General features: G+C 45.9%; 1 protein-coding gene across 2 annotated transcripts in view; it reads left to right on the plus strand.

The window, feature by feature from the left end:
• Window positions 1–12,693, plus strand: part of HYDIN (HYDIN axonemal central pair apparatus protein) — a 2,122,366-nt gene that overhangs the window by 838,343 nt on the left and 1,271,330 nt on the right. For both annotated transcript variants that reach the window (XM_069217473.1, XM_069217472.1), the window contains one exon: window positions 8,478–8,621. In XM_069217473.1, coding sequence (XP_069073574.1) covers window positions 8,478–8,621 — 144 coding nt within the window. The remainder of the gene's footprint in view (window positions 1–8,477; window positions 8,622–12,693) is intronic.

Consider the following 12,693-nt stretch of genomic DNA (forward strand, 5'->3'; position numbering starts at 1 on the left):
ATGACTGAGGCTGCTGGGCCCCATGGCCTCCTGCATCCTGTTGGTTCAACGTGCCAGATGGCATATGTGAGCTCTGTAGTGGGACCTGAAGTTCCAGTGGGCACAGCATCAGGGGAATCACTCCAACATGGTCCAGATCTCAGAGGGCACTGCACTAGATCTGCAGTGATGGCTGTCGAATCCAGATAGCGTTAGCGGCAGATCTCTCTCCCTTCCCCTACCAGATCTCACAGGAGTAACAGATGCATCACTCCTGGGATAGGGCAGCCACATGGGAGAGGCAGAGAACAGAGGCCTCTGGTCTTCGGTGGAGTCCGGGGTCCACATCAATCTTTTGGAGCTCTGGGTAATCCGACTTGCATTGAAAGCATTCCTTCCCTCTCTCAGAGGGAAAGTGGTGCAGGTGTTCACTGACAACACCACCGCCATTTGGTACTGCGACAAGCAGGGCAGAGTGAGGTCGTGGACCCTCTGTCAGGAGGCTCTTTGTTTCTGGACATGTCTGGAGTGCCAGGGCATTTCCCTGGTGGTTCAACATCTAACAGGCTCTCTGAACGCCATAGCAGACTAGCTCACCTGTCAATGTATAGTCAATCACAAATGGAGACTCCATATGGAGGTGGCGCCAAGGTCTCTTTCAGCAGTGGGGAGAGCCTTGGTTAGATCTGTTTGCCTCCACAGAGAACGCACAATGTCAGATGTTTTGCGCATTGGAGATTCCAAGGCAGCACTCGCTCTGCAACACTTTTCGTCCCATGTAGAACTTAGGTCTCCTTTATGCCTTCCTGCCAATACCACTTCTGCCCAGAGTTCTGCAGAAGATCGGGCACGGTCGTGCCCAAGTAATCCTGGTAGCTCCAGACTGGGCAAGAAGAGTCTGGTATCCCGAACTATTGAGCATGGACATCAATTCTTCGATCAGACTGCCCCTTCGGGAGGATCTTCTGTCGCAGCAGGGGACCGTCCTTCACCCTAACCTGTCCCGTCTCCGCCACGCTGCATGGAGATTGAGCAGCGGCAGTTGACAGCTTTCGACCATCTGCCCGATGTCTGTGATGTTATCTTGCCAACCAGGCGCACCCTCCACCAAAACGGAATAGGCCTGTTGGTGCAAATTTGTGACGTGGCGTATCAACAAATGTGTTGATCCCCTTTCTGCACGATGATCAACTCTTTGTGGGTTATGTGGGTGCGAAGAAAGGGAGGGCAGTACAGAAGCGGAACATCTGGCGCTGGGTAGTCCTCTGCATCAAGATGTGCTACGCTTTGGCGAAAAAGCAACCCCCTGAGGGTTTGCATGCTCGGTCCACCAGAGCAACTGCTGCTACCACAGAGTAAGCATGTCGCGTTCCAGTCCTGGATATCTCCCAGGCAGTGACGTGTGCATCCCTGCACACATTCACTAAACATTACTGCCTGGATATCAGGTCCGCAGAGACGGCTACTTTGGCCGTTGGGTCCTGTAGGACTTTTTTGTGTGATCTTAGTTTGCAACCCACCCCCGGGGATGGTATTGCTCGAGTATCTATTCTAAGGTAAAGAATCTGCAACTAGAAGTCTCTGTCAGACGAACAAATTTCTTACCTTCAGTAACGATATATCTGGTAGAGACATATTCTAGTTGCAGATTCCTTACCAACCTACCCATCCTTCCCGCTCTGCGAACTGATTTCTAGGGATAGGAACTTCCCTTTAAGGGCCCTAGTTTTGGCACACCATTCTCCGTGTTCTTCATGGCTCTGTGTTACTGACGTGGAAAGTTGTGAAAAGAAACGGATGTCAGCGCTCCGGCGTGGCGCCTATATATGACTGCGATGCCATCGCTGCGGTCATGACACGAACGACGCCTGCGGAGTTGGCAGATGGTGCTCAGGAGTACTCCTCGAAGAAAAACTCTGGATCCAGTCTGACACCTGGAGGAAATTCTAAGGTAAGGAACCTGCAACTAGATTATGTCTCTATCTGCTATATCGTTACCAAATGAACACTGCCATTTCATCGCATGCATGCATGCATGCATGCATGCTTTAATCATACACAGATTAGGCAACGTTTTGTTAAGGTAGAAACCTTGTAGAAACCAGAGCTGAGTGTGTGCATTGGTGTATGTTAATTGGGTAAGAGCACTGTTATCTCTTTTATGTTGAGCGTCCTTGACAATCACTCTGTACTGGTGATGCAAATGCCCTTCAAACCCTTTTTCTGAACAGTGACGTCCTCCCGCTATGCCTTCTGCTGTTGGCAGACTCTGATTGTTACTAGCCACAGGGTCGCAAGAATCGTGGTGCCACTAGTCCGGGTGGTTGCGGTAAGGAAATACAAAACAATTCCTGGTGCTGCTGCTTGCACCAATCATGCTGCTATGAGAGCTTGACTTTTACTGGAAAACAACACAAGGAACCAGGATTCACTTGAGGTTGTGGACCCGGAACTTCATGCTGTTTGTTCACTCATCACATGTGAGTTTAAAAGGACAAGTCTGGCGGCGGCGTTCTGGATGAGTTGCAGCTTTTTGATGTTTCTTGTCGTGGTGCCGGCGTAGAGAGCATTGCTGTAGTCAAGCTTGCTTGTGACTTAGGTGTGGGTGACTGTCCTGCGGCAGTCTGCTGGGATCCATTTGAAACATTTCCAGAGTTTGCGGAGGCTGTGCCAGCAGGAGGAGGTGACTGAGTTTACCTGTCTGGTCATAGATAGGGAGGAGTTGAGGATGATGCCTAGGTTGCACGCGTGCTCTGTCGGTAAAGACAGGGTGCTGAGAGATGTGGACCACCATCCCATGCTAAGGTGGTGAAAATGATGAGCTGTGTCTTGTCAGAGTTGAGCTTGAGACAGCTTTCTCTCATCTAGGTGGCGGCGGCTTCCATTCCTGTGTGGTAATTACTTTTGGCTGTGTCCGGGTCTTCGGTGACGGAAATGATGAAGTGTGTGTCATCGGCGTATGACACAATGTCCATTCCATTGCTTCTGATGATGGCTGCGAGTGGGGTCATGTATATGTTGAAAAGAGTTGGACTCAGAGAGGATCCTTGGGGAACTCCGCAGCTGACTCCTGTGAGTTTCGATGTGTAGGGAGGGAGCCTGACCCTCTGAGTCCTTCCGGAGGGGAAGGAGTGGATCCATTTCAGGGCTGCTCTGTGGATTCCGACATTGTGGATTCTGGTGCATAGTGTTCTGTGGTAGACCATGGCGAAGGCCGCTGAGAGGTCGAGAAGTATGAGTGATGCAGTGTGGCCACGGTCTAGAAGTGATCGGATGTTGTCGGTGGCTGAAACAAAAGCTGTCTTTGTGCTGTGGTTGCTGCAGAAACCGGACTGGGAGCTGTCCAGAGTGTTGTTGAATTCGATGAAATTTCGTAGTTGTGTGTTGATGCTTTTCTCCAGTACTTTGGCTGGGTATGGTAGCAGCGAGATGGGCCAGAAGTTATTTAGTTCTGATGGGTCGGCCGAGGGTTTCTCAAGAGGGAGCATACTTTGACCTGTTTCCAGTCCTTGGGAAAGGTGCGAGTGTTGATGGAATGGTTTATCGTGTTCCAGAGCTCGGGGCAATGGATGTGCTGGCTCTGACGTAGATGTGGTGTGGGAAAGAGTCTGTGGGGGCTCTGGAGTAGGTGCTGTTCATGATGCTTTCTGTTTCCTCCGTGGTGAGAGTGGACCAGCTCTTTATGGTCTGGATGGATTCTGGAGGTGTGGGTTGTTCGTAGGTTCTGGTGCTGGGTTGGTTTTCCAGGACGAAGCTGTTGTAGATGTCTTGGATCTTGCAGTGGAAAAAGGTGGCACGTTTATTGCAGAGGTCTTGCGGTTGAGTTTGGACGGTGTTTAGGTAGGCGGATGCTGGTGGCTTTCGAGGGGGGATTTGTGAATTCGGTTATGACTGAGAAAAGGTCCTTTGTGTTGTGTGTGTGGAGGAGTTGATGTGTTCCCAGAGTGCGTTCTTTCTTGCGTTTTTGACGTGTCAGAGTTGGTTGGCACTTGCGGCTCTGAAGGAGGCGAGATCTTTGCTGGTTTGGCTATTCCTCCATTTTTTCTCTAGGCACCTGTTGGTGCATTTCGATTCTTGGAGTTCGGTGGTGAACCAGCTGGCTTTCTTTGGTATGCGTTTAGCTGATGTCATCCTAGAGTGTCGGCGCATTTGGTGATCCATGCGTTGAGATTGCGCGCTGAGGTGTTGGCGTCATCGGAGGGCGGCTGTGGGGATTTGGCGAGAGTTGTGATAAGTTGCCCGTTGGTTATTTCGTTCCATTTCCTGTGGAGGATCTTGGGGGCGCGAATGTGGCTACTGGGTGCGGTGATGGTAAAGTGTAGGCAGCAGCAGTGGTCGGTCCAGTCTGGGGTGGAGATGGCTCATGGCCTCTACACTTCTGGGTAGACTGAAGATGTCTCATACGAATTTTCAAGTTGACGTGCCATGTACTACTGTTTGTACCCAACATTCCCCTTCACGGCCTGCCAGGATTCCCTAGGTTTTTCACTGCCGGGGACTTAACCGCCTGGCATGACAAGTCAATTGACACAGTGTGCGGCCTGTTTCAAGACTGGTACTTACCATCATTCAGCCAGCTGCAGCAAGACTAAGGCATCCCCGCTGGCTAATTCCTCATCCATGGCCAACTACTGGCCACATGTTGACACTTGTGACACATGATTGATGAGCCCCCCCACCCCTCAATGATGTCATACACATCCTTTACAGCATGGGTGTCTGGTGACTTTTGATGACATGGCTAAATAAGGCCATCCGGGAACATATAGGAATTACTCTAACACCCCTTTGACAGAAGTGAGAGGAAGACATAAGACACTCCATTCATGACTCAGAGTGGACAGTGGCACCTGAATTCTCACAGGTTATATCTTGTAATGTAAGATTCCCAAAACATACTATACTTGGTGCTACATAGAGCAAGCCTACCTAAACACCGTCCAAACTCAACCGCATATTCCCCACATCCCACCTCACTTGCCCCATATGTGAGTCCAATGCGATGGATCTCCAGCACATGATCTGGTCCTGTCCCACCCTGGCATACTTTTGGCATGCCGTCCACGATACCCCTGCTACGGTCACTGAACTCCCTCACTTGAACACATGGGCAGCAACTGCTGTGAGGATTCACAAGCAAGGGAAGAATCAGCTAGTCCGAGCTTGCTTAACTAACATGGTCTTCTGACTGGCCAAATGCACCCTCACACTGCAGTGGAGAGCCCCTAGTCCCCTACATTTACCCAATGGTATAGTGCGCTACTACGCTGGGGAGAGGACGAAAGTACCAATCTTCACTATAAAGAGGCACAACACCCTCGAAAAAGTGTATAGCAGCATCCTGAAGCACCATGCATACACAGTTATGGGAAATATTGCAAGAGGACGAATCCTCACCGTGAAGGCCTGACACACCTGTACTGCCCTTCCAGGCTCATGGCCTCAGATGCATCTAAGACCCTCCCGGCCCATGGCCTCATGTGCGTCTGAGACCCTCCCCTCCGACGCCTAGTGCCAGCGCTCCAAATGGAGAAGCTGCACCCCATTGACAGCTACAGCCCTACTGCTCAACCGAACCTGCTTGAACGCCCGCAGCCCACACCCATGCTGTTGTTTAGTTACTCCCTGTCCCATTAATTTTGTTTTTACAAAAGTACACTTCCTGACCTGCAGTTTTAGAGCACAGCAGTATGTTTTAACTGACATTTTTACTTAACTATAACGTCCCTTAAACATTTGTTTTTTTCAGTGGAGATATATGTATGTATGTATATGTGTGTGTGTATATGTATATATATATATATATATGTATATATATATATATATATATATATAATAAAAACCCATTGGCAGTCGTCACTAGGTAGTTATAGTTAGGGCAGCTATTCCATAGGATTTTTTGTGTGTGTTGCTAATAACTTTGGCACTGTTTGACTAACCTCCACAAAACTTTCCAAAGAGGTGCAACGTTTTGAGTAGTTTGTGCATGGAAAGTTTCCCGGTGATCCATCAAGCGGGGGCCGAGGAAAAAAAAGAAGTCCCAAAATGCAGAATCCCTTTTTATTTTCCATAGAATTCTTTAGGTGGAGCTACAGTCAAAACTGTTGACTGGAATTACACTAACTTTGGGAGGAAGCTAGATCTTGGTACACAGATTGTGCTTTTTGTAATTTGGTGTAAACCCGTTCAGTAGTTTTTGAGAAATTAAGGTTAAAAAATATAGCTATCTGAACGATTGAGTTAGAGGGCCTCTCGCAAGAGTCTCTCAAACCCAGATATAAAAAAATATGAGCGTACTGATTTGCCTAAGGAGCTATTTTGAAGTGTTAATTGGAAAAAAAATATAAGGGTGCAGGGCACAGATACCCTGCCCCCTTAGACCCAGTGGGCCAGAAGGGTTCCCCTTACCCTCTGGGGACCAAAAAGAAATTGCAGCCAAAAAAAAAGCAGCTGGGGCTGCATTGTTGAATTATAGGCCCCGGAGAGCCGACCCCCAGAGACTAATTCAAAAGAGGAATGGGGGCCACGTGGCCCCCCTCCCCGAACCATTAAAGGCCCCGGGAAGCCTAACCTTGGGACCACAATCTGCATGAAAGAGATGGGGAGCCACAATGCCCCCCTCCCCAACCCTCCATAGGCCACGGGCTGATTACAGTAATAAAGGGTCGGGCCACCGAGCCTCATCCCCCGAGCCTTCAATGGCCCCTGGCATCCTATTCCCCAGGGCCGGCACACTAGCTATTTCCTGGGTGCTATTCCCCAACACATAGCGGTTTCCTTGCCTGCACTCACGCAGAACTTTTTTATCTCCTGTAACGCTGGAGCAAACACAAAGTCTGCTCCTTTTGAGTGGAAGCTGTGAAAATGCTCCTGACGACTGGGAGCAGACTTTTGATCTGTTTCCCTGTCCACATTGATGTGGGCAAAGAAATTTATCAAGAGATTGCTCCACCTGAGGGAGCAGCATATGTAGCTGATCCCGCGGGTAGGAGGAATGCTGGCTTCTGTTGCATGTGGGGAACTGGCTGGGGACCTAGGTACCCTGGGGCTCCCCCCAGGGCACCCAGTAAGTGTGTGGTGAGTGCCCTACATGGGTGTGGGGCACGGACCTTTAAAAATAGGGACCCTGAGGGATGGGGTCCCCGGGGCCGGAAGAGGCTCGTGAGGAGGCTGTGCACCCCCCTCCTCCTTTAAAAAAAAAAAAAGAACAACCCCTGAGCCGTGGGGTCCCCAGGGCCTTTAAAAGGCTTAGGATGGAGGGGGCTGCATAGTCCCCCTCCCCTTAAACTGAAGTAGTGGCCCTGGGGTGGGGGAGGTGTCCCCAGGGCCTTTTAAAAGCTCAGCTAGGGTGTTAGTGCATATTTATTTATTTATTTTAAAAGACCTTTGGAGATGGGGTCCCCAGGGACTAATAAGGCTCGGGAGGGTGGCCACTTGGCTCCCCCCTCTCTTTTAAAATACATAGGGTCCTGGGGAAGGGGTCTCCTGGCCCTAATCAGGCTCAGGGTGAGGCTCTACCTGGCCCCCCTCTCCTTTAAAACGGCCGTTTACAATACTTAATGTATTACATACAATATCTGCCCCTTTGGAAACTTTTTCTGCAGAGTCAAAAAAACTTGTGCGGAACATGCTGAACTCAAGTCATCAACTGTCACTTGCACAGAGAGTTAATCTTCGCTTCAAATATTAATAACATGTTCAAGACCACTACGCACCTAAGATGCATTAGGAGCGCATGCGTCTTGTAAACACTTTAACCCATTAGCTGGACGCAGCCTGTACAAAATTAGGTAGAAAAGTAATATGGTAGTTACCTGCCACATTGTAAATTATATAAAAAAATATATATTAAAACAAATACAAAAATAACTTGCGCACTTGTTGGATGATGTCATCAGTGATGTCATAAGTTATGTCATAAGCGATGTAGTATGTCGGGTCATAAGCAGTGCATGGCGGAGGGGGCAAAATATATTTAGCCTTTAATGGCCTGTAGAGCCCGCTACGGCAGGTTCTAAGGCTATACTAGTGAATTTCAGTGTTTTTTTTCTTTTTTTTTTTCTTCAAAACGTTAGTCGCTGATATATTCAGCTAACAAGAACGTTACTTTAAAAATGGTTCAGTCCAGGAAATCGAAATGACTGGGAGATTCCTTTCAGTTTTCCATGGAAGATTCTCAAAGATATCTGATCTTGGAATGGTCCTCTTGCCTGAAGGGTCTCAGTTCATGGGTTAAAGGTGTTCCAGTTTCTCCTTTGCTTTGACTTTTAATCTTTACCTCACAACCCTCTTGTAGCGGTGCCATTCTTTTTGCTGTCAACTTCGCCTTTTCCAGCATCTGTTCACTCACTTCTTGTTGCTGCTTTTCATCCTGTCTAACTTGGTCACCTCTGACCTCAGATTAGTTGCTAGTTTTAATGTTACCTACGTGTTTCTATTTGACGTATGTTTTACTTCTTTTTATTTAGTGTTCACACCTTTGTTTTGTGCTTCTTCAGTTACCAGGTCATGAGTTAATTCCGAAGTATGAACCTCTAATTTTGAAGAACATCTCCTCTCTGCCACTCAGTATTTTCCTGTCTCTAAAGGACCCTTTTTCAATCTGCGACATGGAGAACCAAATGATTCCGGCAGATATTCAGGTAACACGTACCTCTTGTCTAGAGTATGCCAAAATGTAATCGGTATTTATCCATTCCCTATCAACTGTAAAAATGCTTAAAAGTAACCGTGTCATTTACCATCTGAGAACTTGCTCAAAGGGCAAATTAGGGCACCCTGGAGAACTAGAACACTCAACTCGTGGTGAGGCAACCTGGAAGGTCACATCTGCAAAGCAAGCCTGCAGTGCTCTTAATAGCAGGCGGGACTGCGTTATAAAATTAGAGAATCGGCTGGAAAAGCAGGCCATGGTAGCCAAAAAGCACACTGAGTGAATCGACATGAAGGTTAGAGTTAGGCTTAAAAACCAGATAGGGCAGACACATTGATTTGGGGGCAGTCAATAAAAGCACGAAACAGACTAAAAAAATAAGAAGGGGAGAATGTAGGTTTGGGGCAACCCCCAAAATCAGACAGCGACCAGTGAATAAAACCAATTTGATAGAGACATGAATCGGATAGGTTTTAACACAACTCAGAATAGACTGTGGCCCGCTGTGCAGATGCTCCACTATGCACAGTACCCCGCTACTGTGTACCAGTCCCATGCAGCACCCATATATGCTAAACTTGCCATGATCCTAATGAGGCAGGGACTGAGGTAGCTATGGCCTTATGTACTAACCCGGTTTCTAATTGGCTCGACTAGGAAATATTGCTGTTGGATGTGTGCCAGTGCGCCTCATGCATGGGCTCAGAAGCAATGTCAAATAAGAGAATAAAAAATATGGTCAGAACAGGGTGTTGACAATGAAATGGATGGACACATTTCTGTCCCTGCTGTCTGATGAACCAGAAACCCAGCAACCCTTCTCCCTGAAGGGAAGCCTATATAGTGGCCAAAGCATTATCAGCAGCATCGTCAGACTTAAATCCAGAGAGTGCAACAACGAGAAATGAAAAGGTCTGCTATCTACGGAATATCAGGAACTTCACCGATGGCCAGATTCAGAAACTCCCATCCCTCCTTCACTTTCAGAATAAACTGAAGATACACATCTTCCAGCAGCACATAGTCCATATGGAACCATGACATGGACTGACAGATGACAGGGTGGAATAATAAGTCTGCTGAATGGGCCCCCAGCACGAGATGGGAATTTAGGGTGAAGAGGTAAAATGTTGTAAACCAGTCAGAAATGCCGCAGTGTTCCAAATAATGTGTATGGCAAAATCAACAGCTTAGCGTTTTGTGGGATCCCTCCCAGGACACTGATGATGGTGGGGCTTACCCCATGACCCTTTCCAACCCAGAAAACAAAATCGTTAGCTGAGCGTGCACAAAACAAGTGCAGTGGCAGTTGTATCCCTGCAATCCCGGGGAGGTTCTTTTGTCCCCAGAATTTCTACAGGTATGCCTAGAGACCTACTGGGTAGCAGAGCAGATTTGCAACTTGACGCCTGGATGAATCCTCAAAGTGTACAAAATCCCCTGGTTGCAATGCTGTTTATTTGGACTTTGGGCACACTGGTTTAACTTAGTTGAGTTCTATACAGGGGTATGAGTTGCCTCTGTGCATTATCTTTTAATACATGTTCTTATTCTAGTCCACGGGTTTTGCTGAGTTGATTTATGGTTTTGTATGTAAAATCACTGTCATGTTTGTTTTCTTAAGTTGTGTGGTTGCCTTGATGCTATCTTTGGCGCTACTTACTTTGCAGTGTATTACAAAAATCAAAACAAACACCCATTTGTTAACTTCCATCCATAGACCACTGCTGGCAAGCCAGTCTCAATCCCCGTGAAGTATGGCTGCTCAAATAAATGTCCACCAACTACGTCTCATGGAGCAGCCTCCCCTCTGGATAAAGTGTTCTGCTTACGTCAGAGGCCACCTGACATCCTGTTCCAGTTAGGGACCTATTCAGATTTCTTTGTGCATTTCGTTTTGGTGTAAGGCCAATCTCAAATGTAGTCCTCTCCGAGACTTAGGCAGCGGGAGGATATCTTGTTTATACATGAACCCTAATATTAAATAACGGCAGTTGTGAAGTACTTGTTAAGTATCAGGCAGCACTAGTAGGCAGTAGTTTGCTGGTTTTCCAGAGGATGTCTTTCCTCAGTAGAACACCGCCTGCCATATTTAGAGATTTCCAACTACTTGGCAAGAATGTCATTGCTGAAGGTGACTCAGCCTTTTTTGGGGGTAAAACTTTCAGCACAATGAATGTCTAGAGTGCCGCCGTGTTGTTTCAACCTATTGCAATTATTTTGCTGTTTCCTAAATAACACCAAAAAAATAGTTCTGATGCAGCGGGAGTTTTACTTCTCTGTGGTGTTAAATTTGTGCATGGGTCATCTCTCTCTTACATGGTGGATTTCCTTTAAAGGCAGGATTCCTTTGGCTGATGGGCTGGTGTCTTTGATTGTCTAGCAGCAGTTAGTCAGCGATTCCATGACCTATGATTAGGGCATAAAAACAGTAAGTCTAGGGGGACCGGGGAACGAATCCACATTAAGCCACTAGAAAACGGATACCCTTGTAATTTGCCATTCATGAATGCAAACAAAGATCATGCAAATATTATATTACAAAGAGGCGGTAGCCACTCTGTAGTTATAGTTACGATTCCCAGCCATAGAAATTCCTCTAATTTTTGCTTGCTAATATCTTTACCCCTATTTGATGAATCTCCACAAAACTTTTAAGTCTTATAGCTTTCTCTACATTGGTGGAGGATAGAAAGTTTATTGGTGATTGGTCAGGGGGGTACAAAGTTAAAAAGGGGCCCCAACACCCATTTTCCCACCAATGTATTTTTCGCAGACTTTTGTATTGGATGTAGCGTGAACGCAGCTGAATGGTTTTCCATTAAATTTGCCAGGATTATGCATTATAGTGTGCAGATGATCCATTTGGCTACTACAGGTAAGTATGGTAAATATTTTTAAGATGTAAGGCATTTTAACTCAGTGATATCTGTGGTCGCTGTAGTTTCAAGAAATATTGTGATATTTTACAAACCTACGGCGGTACATAGCGATGAGCAGGCATTATGGCATAATGCCGTGACATAGTGGCGAGAAGGCATTATGTGATTCGCTAATGACTACCTTTCCATACATTAAAGGCAGCCATGTTGTTTTAAGTACACTTTGGCTGTGTTCTGTGTTAACACCCTTAGATCTAGCTATGTATTCTATTTTAGCCCTACCTATTACCACTTTAATAAAGTGGTAATAGGAAGGGAAAATTATTTGGAAGTTTCATGTGCAGAGTACCGCAGTGGTTTAAAAAAAAAAAAAAAACTGAAAAATACACAGTACAACACTATTTTAAAAATACAGTCTACTACATTGTATTTTAAATTTGTTACATGTTTAATAATTTGCAAAACATCTACCGAGTACTGTAGCAATACCTGAAGATTACCACACTACTTACATTTTTTTTTTAAGTGCAGTTCTCTGTAAACTGTTGTAAAAATATATTAAAAACATAAATATTTCTATAACATTTACCAGTAAGTAAAATGATAATAGGTAGGAAACAACAATAAAACCTACTACTTAACTATGTTGAAGACCCTAACCCAGAACGCAGCCAAAGTGTGCTAAAAACAACATAGCTGCCTTTTCCGTGTTTTTAAAGACTCCCATTAGCCAATCACATACTGCTTTTTCATCTGCATCTTCTTTTGTTTGCCACAACAGAATATATAAATGAGTATTTTAAGACTTACAATTTTCACACCCCTTACACTATTTAAACCTACTACCAAAAATGATCATTTACACCTCATAATCTATATTCCTGCCACATCACCTCTACATACTTAAACCAACTTTCCTGCTTCATTTGCTTCAAGTACTTCACTCCACTCTACGCTACCCCACTCCACTCCACTACACATGTAGTGTAGCTAGTAAGGTGACAACACTGTACGGAGGAGCATGACTTATAGTAATTTGAAGGTGTTGCGTAAATTCTAAAAATGATAAAGTATATATTTAGAATTTCTAAACTTTCGTAGTTTTGTTTGTCTAGAAAGAATAAAGTTACATTAATTTAAAGGTGGTGCATAAATTGGAAATTAGTTATACATTTATGG

This window comes from Pleurodeles waltl, chromosome 12 (assembly GCF_031143425.1).
Source record: "Pleurodeles waltl isolate 20211129_DDA chromosome 12, aPleWal1.hap1.20221129, whole genome shotgun sequence".
In the NCBI taxonomy this organism is placed as follows: domain Eukaryota; kingdom Metazoa; phylum Chordata; class Amphibia; order Caudata; family Salamandridae; genus Pleurodeles; species Pleurodeles waltl.